This window comes from Balaenoptera ricei, chromosome 10 (genome assembly GCF_028023285.1).
Source record: "Balaenoptera ricei isolate mBalRic1 chromosome 10, mBalRic1.hap2, whole genome shotgun sequence".
In the NCBI taxonomy this organism is placed as follows: domain Eukaryota; kingdom Metazoa; phylum Chordata; class Mammalia; order Artiodactyla; family Balaenopteridae; genus Balaenoptera; species Balaenoptera ricei.
In genome coordinates, this window is record NC_082648.1 from 45606470 (window position 1) to 45626300 (window position 19831).

The 19831-nt window shown below is 56.3% G+C and overlaps 3 protein-coding genes across 8 annotated transcripts in view; all 3 read left to right on the forward strand.

Moving 5' to 3' along the window:
* Positions 1-78: 78 nt before the first annotated feature.
* On the forward strand, positions 79-5207 carry HOXC10 (homeobox C10). Its single transcript, XM_059936045.1, has 2 exons — positions 79-914; positions 4079-5207. Exons 1-2 carry the CDS (start codon positions 164-166, stop codon positions 4354-4356), a joined length of 1029 nt encoding a protein of 342 aa, XP_059792028.1. The 5' UTR covers positions 79-163; the 3' UTR covers positions 4357-5207.
* A 462-nt stretch (positions 5208-5669) lies between these two features.
* The window catches only part of LOC132373254 (homeobox protein Hox-C4), a 64567-nt gene continuing 50405 nt past the window's right edge, over positions 5670-19831 (forward strand). The window contains exon 1 of one of the 6 annotated variants that reach the window (XM_059936050.1): positions 5670-5751. The gene's annotated coding sequence lies outside the window, so the exon portion shown is untranslated. Of the gene's footprint in view, positions 5752-9867; positions 9948-19831 lie in introns of those variants that run through there. The other 5 variants (XM_059936053.1, XM_059936055.1, XM_059936049.1 and 2 more) reach the window with 5 other exon arrangements.
* On the forward strand, positions 13221-18341 carry HOXC9 (homeobox C9). The gene is made up of 2 exons (XM_059936062.1): positions 13221-15690; positions 17427-18341. Exons 1-2 carry the CDS (start codon positions 15153-15155, stop codon positions 17669-17671), a joined length of 783 nt encoding a protein of 260 aa, XP_059792045.1. The 5' UTR covers positions 13221-15152; the 3' UTR covers positions 17672-18341.

The window sequence follows — 19831 nt, forward strand, 5'->3', positions numbered from 1 at the left end:
CATGGTGAGGGCCGAATGCGCGGATAATTATGGAGCTGATATTTCCCCCCCTCCCCTTCTTTTCCCTCCCGCCCCTCCAACCGCCCCCCCTCCCGGATGGGGAAAAAAAAGATGTCAGCTCCTCCGCAGTAGTATTGCTCCTTAAAAACCCCTGTCTCTGAAAATGACATGCCCTCGCAATGTAACTCCGAACTCGTACGCGGAGCCCTTGGTTGCGCCGGGCGGAGGAGAGCGCTATAGCCGGAGCGCAGGCATGTATATGCAATCTGGGAGTGACTTCAACTGCGGGGTGATGAGGGGCTGCGGGCTCGCGCCCTCGCTCTCCAAGAGGGACGAGGGCAGCAGCCCCAACCTCGCCCTCAACACCTACCCGTCCTACCTCTCGCAGCTGGACTCCTGGGGCGACCCCAAAGCCGCCTACCGCCTGGAACAACCTGTTGGCAGGCCGCTATCCTCCTGCTCCTACCCACCTAGTGTCAAGGAGGAGAGTGTCTGCTGCATGTACAGCGCAGAGAAGCGGGCGAAAAGTGGCCCCGAGGCAGCTCTCTACTCCCACCCCCTGCAGGAGTCCTGCCTCGGGGAGCACGAGGTGCCGGTGCCCAGCTACTACCGCGCCAGCCCGAGCTACTCCGCTCTGGACAAGCCGCCCCACTGTGCCGGGGCCAACGACTTCGAAGCCCCTTTCGAGCAGCGGGCTAGTCTCAACCCGCGCGCCGAACATCTGGAGTCTCCCCAGCTCCGGGGTAAAGTGAGTTTCCCTGAGACCCCCAAGTCCGACAGCCAGACCCCCAGCCCCAATGAGATCAAGACCGAGCAGAGCCTGGCGGGCCCAAAAGGCAGCCCCTTGGAGAGCGAAAAGGATCGGGCCAAAACCGCCGACTCCAGCCCAGACACCTCGGATAACGAAGCGAAAGGTAAGGCCGCCTGGGCCGTGGCCCGGGTGGGACGCTCGGGCACTTGGTCTTCGTGGCCGGGGCGGGGGCAGAGAGAGGGTTGGGCCGAGGAGGCCCTGGACGGTCTTGGGAATGCGACCCCGGCTTGAGACTCGTGCCTGCTGAGCGCCAAGCTGGTGGCGCCTCATTTGGCTAGGGAAGGTAAGCGGCGAAGTGGAGGTGCCGGCCGGCAGCGGCCGTGGGCGCCGAGACCGGGGTGGTGCGCACGGCGGGCAGCCTGCAGCGTCTTGTGTTGCCCAGGGCGGGGGACCGATCCCGGGCGCGTGCTGGCTTTGGTTTGCTTGCTCTGCGTTGGTGTCCTGGGAGGCTGATGCCCCCCTCCCCACCCCTCCACCCCCACCCCCGCTCAGGTCAGAAGCATGCAAAAAGCTTAAAATGGCGATCTTGGGCCAGGGACTAGGAAAGGCTTGGGAGAAGGGGCATTTCGCTTCACTGCGTTTTCCCAGTTGAAAATTGTTTCCTTCGAGGCGCAATTTGTTGTTTGTGGGTCTGATTTGTGCGTGTGGCTTGGGCTCCTGCGGTTTTTGGCTCGGCCGGGGGCCTCTGGCAGCCGCGCTGGGGCCGGAAGAGGTGGAGGTGAAGGGCTGCCCGCCACGTCCCTCCCTCCCCCAGACGCCCAGGCTGCGTATGGCGTTGGAACAGGGCATTTGGAATGTTGTAAGTTTTTTGTCTCCCCTTTGAAAATTTTTTTCCTTTTTTTTTTATAGTTACGTTAAAAAATTTTTTTCCCCGTTGGTTTCCAAAAGCAGCTTACAAATGAGTGGTCGGGAAATTTCTGTGTGCATGGTAAGCGGTTTTCTTCTGAAAGGGAGTGAGGCTTTAGTTGGATTTTATTGTAATTTTGGTGGCGAGGGAAAGCCTAGCCAGAGTTCAAGCTCGGGGTTCAAGATTCATTTCTGCTGCAGGTACTGGGGGCCTTCAGGACCATTCTCTGACACCTGGAGAAAATGTGGAGGAAACGGGAGCAGTGGAGGGAGGCTGAGGGGACTCTCCCTGAAAAGTTGGAGCAAAAAGCATCAGAAAAGGCCCAACTGGCGGGACGGGGGTGGGGGGTGCGGGCAGGGGATAAACCTGCTCCCCACAGCACTGGCTACTGGAGGCTGTGTGTAAGAAGGGCTCTTTGGGTGCAGAGGCAGATGAAACAGTGAAAACTGAGCAGACTGGGGGCAGCCTGGGTCTTATGGTGTTTTGTATATGGATGCGGTCCACACGTATGCCCGGAGGCGACCTGTGTCACACTCACACACACTCACGCATGCCCTCTCATACATGCACACGCACTCTTTTGGCGGGTGAGGGCAGACCCTCGCCCTCTTGGGTCTCCTCTGCAAATCAAAGGTGGCCTTGGCAAATCAGCCCATGGAGACCCTAGCCAGAAGGTGGGCACGGGTGTGTCCATGAAGGGGAGGGGGAGAGAGGCACGCATACCCACGAAGCCTTGGTGGTGGCACATGTGCAGCACAAAAGTTTAATTTTATACCATCTCCCCACACCCCGAGCTTGGTTGGGATGCAGATTTAGGGTTAGGAAAAGCTGCGTTCTAGCCCCACCAAAAGAAAAGTCAAGGTTAACAAGCCTACCTCCTAGCTCAAACTGCCCCCATTCCGGTAGGCTCCCCTTTCTCTCCTGCCATCCCCATACCATCTAAACCCTCCCACCCCAACTAATCCCTCTGACTCTGCCTGCTCCCTTCTTGCCTGCCCCCTTCATTGTGGTGCCTCCACCAGGCCAGAGGCAAGAGGGCTTTGGGCCAGACTCCCCATTTGTAATTTCTCCCCTTCCCCCAGACCCCAGCAACCCCAATAAAAAATAAATGGCACAGAGTTAGATGTGGAGAGCCTTTAAACAATTTGGCAGGAGGCTGCAGGTGCAGAGGTGGGAACAGAATTAAGGACATTCAAGTGTTTTAAACTGCAGCCTCAAGTTTGCATTTTCTGATGCCTCCTGGTTCCCCTAGGACCCCCACCCCACTCCCCATCAAGCTAAGATCCAGGAACCTGGCAGTTTCATTTGGCATAGAAGGGGAGATAGAGCACAGAGCCAACAGCAGAGTCCTTTGCTGGGTGCCCCTCTCGGGTCTCTGGACTCTGGGTTTTTCCCTAGAAAAGATGGCCAAGGTCTCTTCTGCTGCTTGAGGAGCAAGGCTGGTTCATTTCAGCAAGAATTTGTGCTGGGGGGAGAAGCTGTAGATAAGGGAAAGGGAAATACGCACCACACTTATAGCATCTCCTGATATAAATAGACACATGTGTACATATCCCTGTGTGTATGTACATATGTGTAGGAGTGTGTATCTCTGCAGAAATACACATGAACATGCACGCATACATATCTACATAGACTAGGCAGGAGATTTCCAGGAGGCTGCATTTCCTCAGGATCTCTCTCTCCCTTGACCTTAGGTCTCTGGCCAGGGCAGTTGTCTGAGGACTCCTCAGCATGCCCCAGAGCTGTTGCCCCTGACCTCTGCTGCCTGCACAAGCTCCCTGCCTCAGTTACTCCTGGGGGAAATGGCCGGGATAGGAAAAGCTGGCAATGGGAGATCCAATGGGGTAGAGTCGCTCTGTGACACTTCAGGTGGGAGCCAGGGCTGGGGATCTGGTGCAGAGACGGCTGCAATGGCCTCTGGCTGCAGAGTCTGGGGCGACATCCCTCCACTGCGTTGAAAGGGGTCAAAGCTCTCTGGAAATTGCTCTGGGCAGCGAGGTGGCCTCTGCCACCCGGTCTGAGGCCTGGAAAACACTTTTCCTTCTGGTTGGATTTTTACAGAGCTGGAAAGGAACAGAGAGGAGGCGGGGACTGGTGAGGCTTAGAGTGCACACCAGGGTCAGCAAGCCAAGGGAGAGCAGGAGTACTCAGAACATGCTAGGTCAAGGTGGATTGGGTGATTAAATTTAATAGACGCGTTGGAGGCAGTACTTTCTGTCTTTCTCCCGTGTAAGTCTAGACCCCAAAGAAATTCTAAGAGCCTTGAGGCCAAGAGGACCCCACCAGCCAGGCCTGTGGGGCGAGAACAGCTCCCCTGTGCTCCCTCAGCTGCCCCCACTGCAAGCTGGCCAAGGCTGCAGTGCTGCGAGGGTTGCCTCTTCGAGGGATACTTATGTAAATAATGTTATTTTTAACAGAGGAGATAAAGGCAGAAAACACCACAGGAAATTGGCTGACAGCAAAGAGCGGAAGGAAGAAGAGGTGTCCCTATACTAAACACCAGACGCTGGAATTGGAGAAAGAATTTCTGTTCAATATGTATTTGACGCGAGAGCGCCGCCTGGAGATTAGCAAGACCATTAACCTTACAGACAGACAAGTCAAAATCTGGTTTCAAAATCGCAGAATGAAACTCAAGAAAATGAACCGAGAGAATCGAATCCGGGAACTGACCTCCAATTTTAATTTCACCTGAGCGAGGGGCCTCCCCTCCCACTCCCCCTCTTCCCCCCCCCTCCTTCCTTTCCCCGCCCCTCCTCCCTTTGTGCCTGGTGGTATATATATTTTTTCCTCCCTGAGTATAAATGCAACACGCCTGCAAAAAAGGCAAAGACCTCAGACACTCCTTTCAAGGGACCCATGGTTCGTGCTGCGAAGATGTGTCCACCTAAAGCATGAGAAATGGGGTGCTGGGTTGTGGGGTGTGGTGTGCCTGCATAGACGAGGGTGGGAGTGTGGCTGGTGTGTGTGTCAACCCCTCACTCACCCACGCACTCACACATAGCACCCCGTTCTCCAGGCAAAGTTAAGGTCGAATCCACCCAATTATAGGGGAAAAAAGGAAAAAAAAATCAACCAGAGAAGGTCTGTAATCTCGAAGAGCACAGTCAGAATCACTCCTTCCTTGCTGCATTTCCTCCTTAGAATAATAGACGTTTTGGAAAGTTCGGCTAGTGTTTGTGTGTTTGTCGTAGCGTCCAGCGCCTGCACCAAACCCTCTCTGTGTCTTCACCTCCCAATCGCTCTGAGAATCTGCTTGAAGTCTCGTATTTGTACTGCTTTCTGCTTTTCTCCCATTCTCCCAGCACCCCTACATCCCCCATGCACTGCCATCTCAGAAATTCCATCCAGAGGAGCAAAAAAAATTTTTTTAATTTAAAATAGAACATAGTGAAGCAAAGACAGAGTGCCCCTCCCCCAAATATCGCCCTGTCCCTGTCTGGGAGTTGTGTTATTTAAAGATATTCTGTATGTTGTATCTTTTGCATGTAGCTTCCTTAATGGAGAAAAAAATCCTAATAAATTTCCAGAATCATAATCCTCAAATGGGTGGTTTTTTGTTTTTAGCGTTTTTTTAGCGACACCCTCCCCCCAAAGAGGCTGAGTGTGTGGATGTGTGTTTTGTGTTTGAGTCATCTCCTAGAGCCTTTCTAGAACGTCTCTTGGCGGGTTTAATGTAAGTGAGAGACCATAACGTTGATTTAAATATTATCCAGGTGACCACAATAAGTCAAGGTCATAAAACAGTAATGTCAGGACGGTCTTGGTGCGCGCGAGAGGTGGATTTTATGATCTGCAAATATAATGTGGTGCTGCAGTAAAAGATGCATTTAAAGGTGACTGGAGGAGGGAAAGAGGCAGAGAGCAAACTGCAATCTTGAGGAGCAGACGGATCTGATTGCCTGGGGTGCTGGGCCAGGCGCACCCCACCGCTGCTCGGGGGAACCCCAAGAGCCCCCCACCTATCCAAGGAAAGGAATAAACTTAACCGCCGGAGGGGGACAAGGAGCTCAGCCACCCCCCCTCGACAGCAGCAGCAGAAGCACGGGCAGCGGCAAGAGGAGGAGGAGGAGGACGAGGCAGCGACAAGGTAAGAGAAGCGGTTTCTTGTTCTTCTCTTGGCGGTGGCGTGGGGACTAGCGGTGTCCCCAGGTGCCCAGCGCGCAGTGGGCAGAGCAGGGTGGAAGGTGTTTCGCGCATCCGCGCTTGCTGAGAGCCCAGGCTTGCCTTGTGGCGGCTCGCAGTGGAGGGCAGTGGCCGTGAGCTCCCCGTCCCCAGCCCGTTGCCGTGGGGTTCGGCGGTCAAAGGGGTAAATTGGTGGTTTTTGGCTTCTTTCTTTACTCGGTCACTTAGGGTCGCCTTGAGTTCAACACATGGGTCTAGATGTCTCTCATTCTGGTCGTCTGCTGGGGGAAGCAGAGGGAGGATGGGCTAGAGAGTGTTGGAGCTTGAAGCTTAGGTTTTCCTGCTTTCTGCTGGTTTGGACGTGAGCCTTAGCCAGGCTCTCGTCCCCCACTCTGCCTGGCCGTGGGGCTTTGCCAGGCAAGTGGCCTGATTGGAAGAGGCTCTGGAGTGGTTCAGCCACACATAGACGAAGGGAAGCCAGAGCCCAGCTGAGAGACGGAGAAGATCAGAGGGAATCTAGGAGGAGAGCACAGGAGAGCCAGAAGGGCAAGACAGGGGACCCAGCTGGAGAGTGGAAGGACACTCCAGCTTCCCCCAGGGCCAGGGCCAGAGGCAGGGGGGTAGCTCCACTGCGGTGCTGGGGGCGGGGCGGGGGTTTGGCAGCTGGAGGTCCCATTTCACCAGTCTCTCTGAGCGATTTGTTTAGACTAGCAGCTGATGAGGCAGTCAGATCCCCTACCCACCCAGCCACCCAAAGTCTACTCTCTAGTCCTTAGGGAGGTCGTGAGGGCGGAAAGGGGGACGGGGCTGAATTTCTTCCTTCCCCAACCCCCTTCCCTTCTCCTCCTGATAGATGCAAAGCTGAATCTCCCGCCCTGTTCGCTCAGCTGATCTGTGGCTTAGGTAGTTTCATGTTGTTGGGATTGAGTTTTGAACTCGGCAACAAGAAACTGCCTGAGTTACATCAGTCGGTTATCGTCGAGGGCCCCCAACCCACCTATCCTGCTCCTACCCTCCCCAGTGGGACTGCCCCCAGCCCCCCTCCTAGATAGGGCAAAGTGGGTACAGACTGAGGCGGGCTAGCTGTGAGTGGGGCTACACCACAAGTCTGGAGAACCCCGCTTTATCCTGTCCATTCCTCAGCCTGTCCCCATCCCCGTGATTGAGGGAGAGGAGTTTTTCCTGCAGCTATTGTTTCCTGGGCCCACCTGATAGAGACAGACAAAGAAGGTCTAACCAATTCCAAGGAAATTCAGGAATTTGAGTAAGAGGTGGCCTGGCGGGCCAGCTCAGTTGGGTAGCAGGGTGGGGCAGGATGATTAGGAGAGAGAAGACCACAGAAAGAGAAAGGAGTCTCTGGAAGGGTTAGCTTCTCCTACCTTCCACCTCCAAGGAAAAAAATCTGCCTCCAGTCGGCTGGGGCTGGAGCTTCTCCTTAGAAGAGTGGGGTGCCTGGGGTCCTAAGAGTTGGGAAACTCTGAGCACCAGCTCAGCCACCTCGCCTTCCCCTTCTATATCTCCATCGCCAGGAGACGGGCATATTTAGGGTGTTAGTAGGCTGGAGGAAAGCCATCCAGTCCAAGTAGAAACCCCCCACACCTACCCTACTGGGAAACATCAGGGCAAGAATCTGGCTCTGGTCTCTTTTTAGCTGTCTGTTGCCCGTAGGCCTTGGTGTGTTGTGTCTGTGCCTGTCAGGCAGCTGCTTGTCTTCGCGCTGTGTGGAAATGTCTGGGTGAAAGGAGGCTACCAGCGCCCACCATTACCATATTGCTGGGGAAGTTGTTGGCTGATGCCAGGGGGAGGAGGGGAGGGTCTGGGTTAGGGAGAATCCAAGCAATGTGCAACTTTGCAAAGCTTCTTCCCCTCCTTGGCCCCTCTGGTTGCTCAATTCTGGTCCTGGTTACTAGAGAGAGGGCTCTCCAGCGAGGTTTCTCTGCCTGCAGAGAAAACTGAGGAGGCCCAGGGAGAATGGAGAGATACACCCCCGTTCTCAGAGAGACTGGGAAAGAGAAAGCCAGGTTCTTGGTTCTCTTACTTTGGAATTATTATGATTATTAAAACATTATAAACTTTCAGACAAGGGAACAAAATCACGTCCCCAGAACACAATATGTACATGGAGTTCTGTATTCACGCAGTTTTCTGCTGGGGGCTTATATGTAACCTTGGATGAGTGTGGTTCTCTGTTTCTATATCTCTTGTCTCCTCCAGGCTCTCTCAGATCCCCTGTATATATTTTTGTGCACACTCGCGTATTTTTCCCTGTCTCCTGTACGAAGAGACCCCATGGAGACTAGAGGGGAAAATGGGAATAGGGCCTTCCTTCTCCCCAGCTGAAATTGTCAGTCTGTCTTTCTGTCTGTCCCCCAGCCCTTGGTAGGGGAAAAAAATCTCTTCCCTTGGAAGGAAGTGCTCAAATCGCCCTATGGATCCTGGGGAAATGGGGAGGTTTTCAGAGAGGAAGGCCAGCTGGTGCGAGGCAGGCAAGGGCTTCCCCAGTTTGGGAGCCCCTAGCAGTCTCTGAGTTTTCAGGCTGTCAGAAGCCCGGGGCCAGCTGGAGTGAAGGGAGTCCCAGGCAGGGGCTGGGTGCTCAGGAGTGCCTGGCTTGGAGACAACATCCCTGATGGGCCGAAATTCACCAGTGAACGACTTCTGTGCTTTGGGTCTCTCTGCCCCAATATCTGTTTCAGAGCTGGTGGGCTTATGGGGTGGGTGGCCACAGAGCTGTGGGTCTGGGTGCCCCCCCATATCCTGGGGAATGGGGTACATTCTCACAGGGCCAAGGTGAGGGCCAGTCTGGTGGCCAGAGTCCACCAAGGGGCCCTGGGGCCGTGGATCATGGCTAAGGCAATGGTGATTATTTATTCGCTTCGCTGGAAGGGAGTCTTCAAAAGAAACAGCGTGAAGAGGAGGGAAAAAATTATCTCTCGTCTGCGGATATTAAGATGGATTTTTATTTCTTAAAGGACCCTCCCCACCGAGAGTGCATAAGCGTAAACTTAATATATGCTCCGCAGCCCAACTCCAGAAATCGCAATAAAAGTTAAAACCTCCCCTACTGGTTTTTTTAAATTATGATATGGGAAAGAGGAGCAGGATTTATAGAGCTGAACTCTCGGCGTGTGAGTGTTTAAGACTTGCAGGAGAAGGAGGAAAAGGCAAGAGCTCGACAAGGAGAGCCTTGGTCTCTGAGATCTCTCGCCCGCCTGCGGGGGCTCCGGCTTAGCCGGCCGAGCCTCTGTGGCCTCCCTGGGACCTCGGCTCCCCAGCACCCTCCGCCCGGGCCCACCGGCCTGCCTCGGCTCGCCCCGAGATGCAGCCCTTCTCAGGAACAGGTGCAGGGCATGGGGCCAGGGACAGGGGGCTGCGGGTGGGAGCGTCAGGACACTGGGCTTTGTGTGGGTCCCGTGCAGGGGAGGAGGTTTGCAGCCCCGGGCAAGGCCGCGGCCCGAGGGTGGCCGGTGGGCGCCTTGGCTAGGAAGGGTGTCCGGCCGGGCGCGAGAGCACGAACAAGGTGGATTGTGTGTGGACTTTGGCCGCAGACGGAGCGGAGCGGGCTCCCGGGGAGAGGCCAGCGGCGAGGCGGGCAACCGGAGGTTGAGTCTGTAGTAAGGACCTTGAGGTCTGTTTGGTGTTTGGGCCTCGGGGGCGGCGGCCCAGAGTGTGCAGCGCACAGTGCGCGGAGCGCGGCGGCCAGCGTGGGCGAGGCGGCAGGCACCGCACACCTCTGCAGCTGCAGGGCCGGGCCCAGGACGTCTGAACTGAGGCCCACCAAGGGTCAGAGCGTGAAAAATAAATGCAGTTAAAGGTCTTTCTTTCTTTCTTTTCCACGTAAGAGGTCCTTTCTTTTTTGTCTCTTTCGGAGATACCTGGATTTGGTCCAGAACAGGTTGCCCGCGGGAGGGCCCCGCGAGCGGCAGCGCGCGAGGGAGGGAGAGAGGGAGGGAGGGCGAGGAAGAGGGAGGGAGGGAAGGAGGGCGGGCAGCGGCGGCTGCGGTGGCCGGGGCTTCCCTCCCCCGGCGGAGGCGGCTTCCCTGCATCTGTGGCCGTGGGGAGCCGAGGAGCAGGTAACGAAGGCGCTTCCCGAGGCGGGATTGGACCAAGCCAGAGGGACCGAGTCTTCCGGGTCTCTGCCCAACGCCCTGGAGGGGAGAGAAGGTAGGGAGATCGGCGCTCATCCGGCCCGGCACAGAGGCCTGGGGAATGTTGAACCTGTATTTGATTTCAGGCTCACACTCATGTTGTGAGTCTGTCTGCCTCCGGAGATGCGGTTTGCCTGCCTGTCTGTCTGTCCGTCCGTCTGAGACGTTCCAAACCCTAGGCAGTCCTTCCAAAGGCTGGAAAAAATCGGGCAAATTCGTCGGAACGTACACTTTCATTCACTGGATTCTCTGCAACTCAGCGGACCTGGTTGGTGCGCGCCCAAGTTGGAGGGAGCTTTCCTCCTGCTTTCTGGCTGCCGGATCCTCTGGTTCCCTCCACCATGGGCTGAGTTTCCGGCTCCAGGTTCGCGGCTTGCCCTGAGGTTTGAGGCCAGACAGCTCCTAGTCTGGCAGGGAAGGCGGGGGAGAGCCTAGCGGCTCTGGCCCCTTAATTGTACTTCGGACCCTTATTGTCTCTCCTTTCGCCACCTCGGCTTCCTCAGTCTGGGCTCCAAAGTCACTGCAAATTTCCTTGCGACACACACATCACACAAAGATCGGGTAACCAGGCGCCCTAGGCCATGGGGGCTCCAAGCGCAGAGCACCCCTAGCTCTGGGGCCGCTCCCCCTCCAGCCACTCCACAGGCGGGGAAACCGGACCGGGTTGGGGGAGCCGGAAATAGCCCCGTTCGCTGTGGGGCGGCTGGGCAGGGGCCGGTGGGAATGTAGGCCGTGGCGTTGAGAGGGCCACGTTCACAGCCCCTGGGGGTTGCACTCCTGCTGGGTTTAGCGGCTGGACTCCTAGTGTGTAGGGATCGCGGGTACCCACCTGGGGTGGGTGCAGGACGCTGGTCTCCTCGCGGCAGGCCAGGAGATTTCAGTTTCTGCTTCCAGCGCAGGCCTGAGCTAGGAGGAGTTGTGTGTGTGGGTGTGTTTTTCCCAACAAAGAGGGATCAGGAGAGAAAAGGGGGGAAAGTAGAGGGGAACCAAGGAGGGGGCGGGGAGGAGGAGAGGGCAGCGGAGAGGTGAACTGAGCCCATTTCAGGGGGAGAAGGAAAATGAAAGCAAATGGAGTACACACAGCCTCCTCCGCGCTGAAGAGCCGGGAGCGGGCGCCCTGCCTGCGGGCGTGGGGATGACCCGCTGGGGGACTGGGAAAAGCCTGTTTTAAATTTAATCCGAACTTGGCGGTGTGGATTGAACCGGAGGGAATTTAAATCACTAAAAGGGAGATGCAGGGCAAGGGGAGGGGATGAGTATAAACTGCCTGTCTTTCTGTCTGTCTGTGCTTCCCACGGTGGTGCTAGCTTGATTGTGGTCCCAGCTGTCCAGGTCTGAGGTGATGCAGTAAGGGTGCTCCTCCCCCTGCGGGGCCTCTCCTGTGCCCAGTGCCGTCTTTTGGGGTCAGAAGAGAGCTCTAAGAACTAGAGTGGATGCACAGCTGCTAGCTAAAGCTGGGGTCCCCCCGCCCGTCCCCAACAGGGACTCCCAGTGGCCTCCAGTCCCTTGGGTTCCCCATCGGTGATGAGGAGAATTGAAGGGAGTGGTGGGGGTGAGAGGGAGGCTGGGAACCGGGCAGGAGATTCAGCAGGCATAACTGAACCTGGGAAGACAAACCCCTCCTTCTTGGTTCCCCCACATCCTTTGTGCCCGGACACCTACAGGCCTGGATTTGGGGGGAGCCTGAAGGTCTGCTTCAGAGCCCTGACCTGCCACCCCATCTCCAAATGCAGAGAAGAGGGGTACTACCCACATGCAGTTGTGGAACCTGAGGGACCTCGGCCTGGTGGCCTGGTGAACTCAGGGAATCCCAGCCTCTTCCAGCCCCCCTCCACCTGGCTGCCTCTCTCAGCAAGGCCTAGGCAAAATGGGGCGTTGGTGGGGAGGGGGCTGTGGTCGAGGCCTGCTTCCTGATCCACAGCTGTGTCTGTGCCTGAGTGAGGAGGGTCTGAGTTCACTCTCCGAAATGAAGGCGCGACAATCTCCCCTCAGTCTGACAGGGAACTTGACGGCAGCGGAGAGCGTGGGCCTGGTGATCCAGGCTGCCCCACTGCTGCTGCCTCTGCTGGGTGGGCAGGCTGCTCAAGAGTTGAAAAGAAAGCGGTGACCGAAGTGGGTAGCAGAGAAAGGGACATCTGTTTACAGCCAGTATGTCTGGGGGGCTCTCCCAAATAGTAGAGGCTCACAGGAGAGGGGCTGTAGGGGCATCTTTCTTCTAAGAAGACTGAGGTTGGGACAGATGGGCTCTGTTCCCTGGCGAAGATGCAAAGAAGGAGCGGGTGTGAAACCTTCTCCTTCCTCATGTCTTCTTTGCTCCTTGACGAGACCGTGGCTCAGCTCCCAGCTGCCTGGGCGGCTGCCTGGGCCGAGTTAGGGTTCTATATCCCAGAGGCCTGGTGTACCCACCTCAGCAGGTCGCCCGGGAGAGGCAGGAGAGGAGGCCTCTTCCTCCTTTGTGTCCAGACAGAAGTGGCCGCAGCGCCCGGAGCTGGTCCCGCGGCAAAGGCCCGGCCAGCCAGCGGGCTGCACAATGCCACGGCTGCTCGGCCAGCCCGCGCCCTGCCCGGTCCTGCCTTCCTGTCACCGCCCTTCCTCCGGCTCGCTCTCTGCATGCCTTCCTTTCCCTGCTCTCCCCCTCTTTTCATCCTGCCTCCCCTCTTTTCTGTAATTCTCCCCTCTTTCTTTCTTTTATCCTAATCCGTTTTCTTTTTTCCTTCCCTCCTTCCTTTCTCCCTTCCTCTCCATGGGCCTGGTGCCGTGCTTCAGTCTTGTTGTCTCAGGCCGTCTCGGGCTCAGTCTGTCTCAGGCTCTGTCCTCTGATGTCCTCTTGGTCGCAGTCTGGCCCCAGGCCCTCTGAAGGCTACACAGCTCTGCTCAGCATTGCCAGCAGTCACCCAAGAGCCAGGCAGGGTCCCCAGCCGCCTGGGCTGGGGGAGGTGCTGATGGCGCTGGGGATTTGGAGGAAGCCTAGGCAGGGGAACGGGAATCTCCTGTCTTTTCCTTGAACTAGTGAGGGAGAATTTTTGATTGACAGCTAACCCAACTCCATCAAGGCCAAAGAGGTATGCTGTTTCTTGGTGTAATTTGGATTTCCCAGACCAGTCCAGTCCGGGGCAGGAGAAGATAATCAGAGCCGAGGGTAAAGAGGCTGAGGTCCCGGGTCGTCTCTCCCCAGCCCAGTACTTCTCACGTCACGCCCCCACCATGCGTCAAAATCCCAGCCCTGCTGGACCGAAAAGGACAGAACCGGGGTTGGGGGTGTGTGGGGGGGGAGTAGGGACTGGGGAGGGGGCCTGGCAGGCTGGGGTCAGTGCTTCGGGCTGCAGATCTATCCTTCCCCCTCAACTTCCCCCCACCCCAAACACACATATTACACTCTCTGGGACACCTATCTCTAGCCCTTCTCCTCCCCAGAGGAGACAGGTCGACAGAGATGTGGGGTGGGGGGGAAGCAGCCTCTGCCCCCAACCCCTGGCATTTGGTCCCTTCCTGGGAACGCGAGGGGAAAGAAGGGCAGGCGTCTCAGATCTGGGAAAACTCGTCCTTCCCTGCTGCCTCAGAGCCTGTGTCTTAGCCTCAGCTCCTGCCTATTTCCCCTAGCGCAAACTGGACTCTTTCCTGCTGACCCTGAAATTGTACCCCTCCTTCAAACTCACTCTGCCCTGCATAGGGTGCATCTGTCTCTGGGGACATCACCTGCTCTTCTCCCCCGCCCCCAGCCAACTTCCCTGCCCCCTCTCTTGCACCCACATTGAGAATTTCCTGCTTGCCTAAAGCCCACTTTTGCTAAACCACCATGGGACAGTGTGATGGAAAGCAGAGGGCTGGGCAATGAACCCCAGATTCAAGGAGGAGGGTAGCGACCAACTTATTTCGGGGGGGGGGAATCCAAGTTGTGTGATCTTCCCTACAATCACACTACCCCTCCAGAATTCCTGTGTCTGACTCCAAAGAAATTGCTTTCTCCCATTCCTCTGTAGCTTTTTTCCCGTTCCAAAAACAGCCTACAATTTTATTTAATGAAAGACACATTTATGAACAATCAAATGATCCTCATAAAATTTTTATTGAAGGACGTAAAAACAAGCTACTTGCCCACGACCGAGGTCGCTCTCTTGCCTTGCCCGCTCTCACCCTGGCTCTCTGCAGACAGAGCCCTGGAGTGACTTCTTTTTGGGGGGCGGGGGAGGGCAGGATGTCTCAGAGATGGAGTTGGGGGCAAAGGAGGGCGAGCAGGAAGACGGGATGGGGACACCCCACTGAAGTTGTGTAGGTCTCTCCTCCACTTCTTCAGGCTGGCAAAGAAAGATAAATAGATACAGACAATAAATTTAAAATAAAGGCGTTTGCATATCTGTGCCAAAGCCAAGAGAGGACTTCTGGTGACAAAGGTGTACGAGGTCCCGAGGTCCTACCCCTCCCACCCGCAGACCACCTTCCCCAAGCTTCCCTTGCCCCAAATTTGGGGGGCTGAGTTGGCCAGTGGCAGAAGGACGCTCCCCTTCCCCTCCTTCCCTCCCTCCACCCCAGCTTCCCCAGTCCCCTCCCACTCTCCCTCCCTCGCTGCTGCTGCTCCTGAAAGAAATACATACATACACACTGTTTAAAAACGTATTTTTAAAAGCCACGTTCGGAACTGACAATCGCTGATCTAGGCTCGCGCAGAGACTGCGGGAGCGTCGGGGTCGACAGAGACGGATTACGTCAAGAAATAGTTCCTCCACCTACCTCGGCCGGCCTCTCCGCCCCTGCGGGGCTCCCGCGCCCAGCTCGGCCCCGGGGGTCCGGAAACCCTGGCTTCGGGGAGTGGCACTTGCACACCATTAAGAAATCCTCCCGGGGGTGGGGGCGGAGGCCATCTGCTTAGGAGTGGACACGAGCCAGGGGCTTCTCTGCTGAGATGCGAGTTGTCCTGAGGGGGTGGCCGGGTCCTTGGGTCCAGAGTTGCGAACCCCCAGGAAAACGCAGGTCGCGGGGATCAGCAGAGAGAAGGGGGTGGGAGAAGGTTAAAAAAAAAAAAAAAAAAAGCCAGGAAAAAAAGCCCCTGCGCATTGATCCGCGCCGTATTTTTGGGTAAATACGATCACGTGGGGGCCGGGGAGCCAATGAGCTGCGGGGAAAAGGCTGGAAAAATAATTACCTGCCTTGATTGTTCTGTGAGCAGATAAAAAGTACATATACAGTTCATACAATAATCTTATGTATGTAAAACCCTGTTACGATGTCGGCGACGGGGCCCATCAGTAACTATTACGTGGACTCGCTCATCTCTCACGACAATGAAGACCTCCTAGCGTCCAGGTTTCCGGCCACGGGGGCTCACCCCGCCGCCGCCAGACCCAGCGGTTTGGTGCCGGACTGTAGCGATTTTCCGTCCTGTAGCTTCGCGCCCAAGCCGGCCGTGTTCAGCACGTCGTGGGCGCCCGTGCCCTCGCAGTCGTCCGTGGTCTACCACCCGTACGGCCCCCAGCCCCACCTCGGCGCCGACACGCGCTACATGCGGACTTGGCTCGAGCCGCTGTCCGGCGCCGTCTCCTTTCCCAGCTTCCCGGCCGGGGGCCGTCACTACGCCCTCAAGCCGGACGCCTACCCCGGGCGCCGCGCCGACTGCGGCCCGGGCGACGGCCGCAGCTACCCGGACTACATGTACGGCTCGCCCGGGGAACTGCGCGACCGCGCCCCGCAGACCCTGCCCTCGCCCGAGGCGGACGCCCTCGCCGGCAGCAAGCACAAAGAGGAGAAGGCCGACCTGGACCCCAGTAAGTTGGGAGCAATTTTCCTTTACAACCCGAGCGGGAGGGGAGGGGAGGCCGGGCGGGGGGAGCCGGATTACAGCCCCTCCGAGCGGCGCAGGGAGCGCGGGAGAGGGGGTGAGGACTCAATAAAAGCGAATTACCTTGGGGAGCTTTCAGGGGCAGGAAGGTCTGAGAAGGGGGCCCAGGGAGCCAGGTTGGGAGAAGGCTGATGGGGGCTCCTCTCCCAGGAGCTGGCTTTGATGAGACCCCCGCCCTCACACCCCCGGCCCAGGCTTTTTGGCTCAGTCGCTACTTTCAAAGAAATGCAGACAGGGCCAGGGGATGGGGTGGGGGCAAGGTTCATTTTATGGTTTGGGGTGGGATGGGGGAGAGATGGGGAGGACACTGGGGGCAGAGAGGAAATAACCCCAAGGAGAAAAGCCACCCCCTACCTCCCAGGCAGTGTAGGGGTCCTCATCCCACTAGAGATTCATAAAACAGAGGGTCCATGGGCTTCTCCCCCAGGAACCCTGGGTGAGGGGTCTGGGGGCTTTCCCAGCCTGGGAACTTGGAGAGATCAGGACTTCCAGAGTTGGGGGAGAGAAGTGGGGTCCCAGTCTCCTTAAACTTGAGAGCCCTCTTCTGAGCGTCTGCAGGAGAGAGGGGTGGGAATGGGGGTCAGGGATGAGGAGTGGGGAGCGGGAAGCGGTATCTCCCCAGATTAGAGAATTGTACACACACACAACACACACACACACACACACACACACTCCAATCAGGGAAACAGGAGCCTTCTAAGTATTGCAAAGAAAGGCAGGGGTAGGTGAGGTGAGGTGGGGTGAGGTGGGGTGGGGGGACAGGTGAGAGCTGCAGGTCCAGAGAAAGAGGAAAGAAGGGGAAACAGCAGGGTAAGGGGTGCAGCCCCTGGGTGTGAGGGAGTGTCTGGGGGAGTCCCAGGAGGGGGTTGCAGGAAATCCTTTCCTGAAGCCCCATAAGGGGCCAGGGCCTAATTATACCCCTCTGAAGGCTTCCCTCCTTGCCCTCAGCTACTCCCATAAACCTGAAATTGGAGGCTTGGCTCCTGCAGAGCCTGTCCTGGGGCTGGCAGGAGGAGGGGGCACTGGAAGCCAAACAGGGAAGCTGAGATATAGGGGAGCCTGTCCCCAAGGCCAGCAGCTCCCTGGGGAGAGGAGAAAGGCTTTTCCCATCCCAGCATCACTCTGAGAATTCGCCTCATCAGGGTTGAATTCTGAGAGAGCGGAGATGGGGCGCTGGAGAGGGTAGTGAGGGGCTTGGGGACTCTCAGGGTCAGGAAGCAGAACTGCTGAAATTTCAGGACTTGGTCGTGGGCTGGGAGGATGGGAGGGGGCAGAGGAGGAGGGAAGTGGGGAGGAGAGAGACCTCGCTATAAAAATAAAAAACAAGAGAGAGAAGTGTTTATGGGCCTATGAAACGGTTGGGAATTTGGACTTTTTATGGAGATATTCTCGAATTACTACTCTTGAAGCTGAGGACCAGACTGTAGAGGCTTTGATAGCTTCGATTTCCTATCGTTTTAGGTGCTGGAAACCGAAGAGGGGGAAGATGAGGAGGGGGGAGAACGCAAAAGGAGTAAGGGGGGAAATTCCTCAAGCAAAACGTGGCCAAATTCAGGTTCAATTATTGGGTTTGGGGAGCCTGGCTGAGGCTGGGGGTGGGGTGGCAGGCGTCCTGAACTGGAAGGGGGCTCCACTGACCCCTGCCTGTGTTTGGCCCTCCAGGCAACCCCGTGGCCAACTGGATTCACGCCCGCTCCACAAGGAAGAAGCGCTGCCCCTATACCAAGTACCAGACGCTGGAACTGGAGAAGGAGTTTCTCTTCAATATGTATTTAACCAGGGACCGTCGGTACGAGGTGGCCCGGGTTCTCAACCTCACCGAGCGGCAGGTCAAAATCTGGTTTCAGAACCGGAGAATGAAGATGAAAAAGATGAATAAAGAGAAAACCGACAAGGAGCAATCCTAAACCCTGCCCCAGCCTGCTGCCTCGGCACAGCCAAGGGAAAAACAAAAAACCCACAAAAATACCCCAACCCAGGCGGGAGACAGCACGAAAAAGAAAAGGAAAGAGCAAGATAGAGAAAAGCCAATCGGCTTAAAAAGAAAAAAAAGGGAAGGGGAGAAGGAAAACTCTTGCGATTTGGGAGGGTTCAGTGTTGAGAAATTGGTGTTTTAGTTAGTTCTACCCAGCAAGGAGGAGGAGGCCGGGAGAGAAACCGCGTTCTCTTCTCCCAGCGCAACTGAAATAAATGACACACACAAATGTGATTTTTTTTCTCCTTTCTTCAGAGAAGCCAGTACTTGAATCGCTATATTTCTATTTTTTTTTTCTCCTGTGTTGTATTTGGTCCGGGCCATCCTTCCCCAGGCCTGGGGTGCTCTGCGTGCAGATTTTGTACAAAAAAAAAGACACATACGTATAGACAAGAATGCTTCCCAGCCCAGGAGCTGAGGGGCGACGGCCAGGGACCATGCCGCAGGCTGGGTCCAGCGGCTCAGGCCAGCGCCTCTGGCGTGTACATAGCAGTGTCTCCTCATCCCCAGAGTCCGTCCTGTAATGTGCTTCTGTTTGTTATGGTAGAACAGCTCTGTGTTAATATATCGAAGTCACTTAAAAAACCAGAAACCCAACCGTATCCAGTTCTCGTTATTTCTCCTCCCTGTGGCTCCCAGGCTTCTGGCGTGGAGGAAGCAAGTGCTTAGATCCTTTGGGGGAGGCGGGAGCCAGGCAAGGGGCTCCCTCTGCTTCGGAAGGGCAAGTCCCCGCCGCTTCTCCAGGCAGGGTGCGATGGGGCTGAGGGCTGCCGGGGTGCAGTGGAGGCTGCCGAGGCCCGGGTCCAGCTTGTGCCTGCCCAGGCTGGCTGCCTGTGAGTCTCCTGGTAGCTCGATGGAGTCCCTGGGGGTGGGGGCACGGCATGAATGGTTTTCCCTGGCTGTAATTAATTGTAATAATTTATGAGTACATGAGATCGGAGGGAAGAGATAGGTAAAGATGAAAGTTGGGTGCTGGGTGAGGGCCCGGGCTGGATTCTTGCCCGGCTGCATCGGTGCTTCGAGGGATGGCTTGGGGGGGTGGTGCGGGCAGTGCTAGGGAGGGTGTGTGGTGAATGGTGAGGAGGAAGGCCCAGCAGACCTCAGGGAGCTGGACAGGCACTGGGCATTGAGAGTAAAAGAAGGAAGATGCAGAGAGAGAGTAGGGAGAGAAGAAAAGGAGGAAGGAAGGAAAGAAGGAAGGGGGGGGCAAGGGAGGGAGGAAAGAGAAAAAGAGGGAACGAAAGAAAAGGAAGGAAGGGAGAGAGGGAGGAAGGAGAAGGATGGCAAAACCAGAATCAGAATTAGATTTAGTTTCTACTTCTCAATGTATTCTCAGCTCCTCTCTCTCTCTCCTCTCTCTCTCTCCACCTCCTAGTTCTCTCTTTTCTAATCAATCTCTCTCTCTGGTGCTTAGTTTGAATGTTGATCTGGGGGTGACGGGGTTATGCTGAGCGGCTGCAGCATTCCTGGGAGATGGCGCAGCTAGGGCCCAAGGAAGCTGGTCAGGGATTAGCCAGGAGTGGAGGGTTCTCTGGTGGCTGTGGGACCCAAGGGGCAAGGATGTGGGGATGTGTGTGTAACAGCCCAATGGGGCTGGTTGCCTGCATAGCACCCCAGAGCGCCTTCCCCAGAACCGGCAGTTTTCATCTGCTAATCAGAAGCAGACTCAAGCTGCCGGGTATGACTCGGCCCGGCGCCCCCATTCTCGGAAATCCCCCAATCTGGAAACTATTAAACTCAGACTGCTTGAAATATAGCCCTTTAATATCTCGGGCTGCCCATTCTGGGGAGGGCGCAGAGTGTTGCTCTGAATACTTGGGGAATACCACCGTAGAAGAAAATAATTGGGGACCCCAGTCCCTGTGCAGCTCCCTCCATGGCATCACCTTACAGGACTGGTGAGGCACTTGTAGGGACCAGCCCCTTCCCCATCATTTGAATCTCCTACCCCCTCCTTCTACTAAATTCTCCAATTTCGGGGGCTGGAAGAAGGTGGGAAGAGGTGAACATTTTGTTTTGATAATATTTCCTCTCGTCTTCCCCGCTTAAGAAGAGACCTCCCCAAATTCCAGAAGCGATTGTTTTCTCAGTC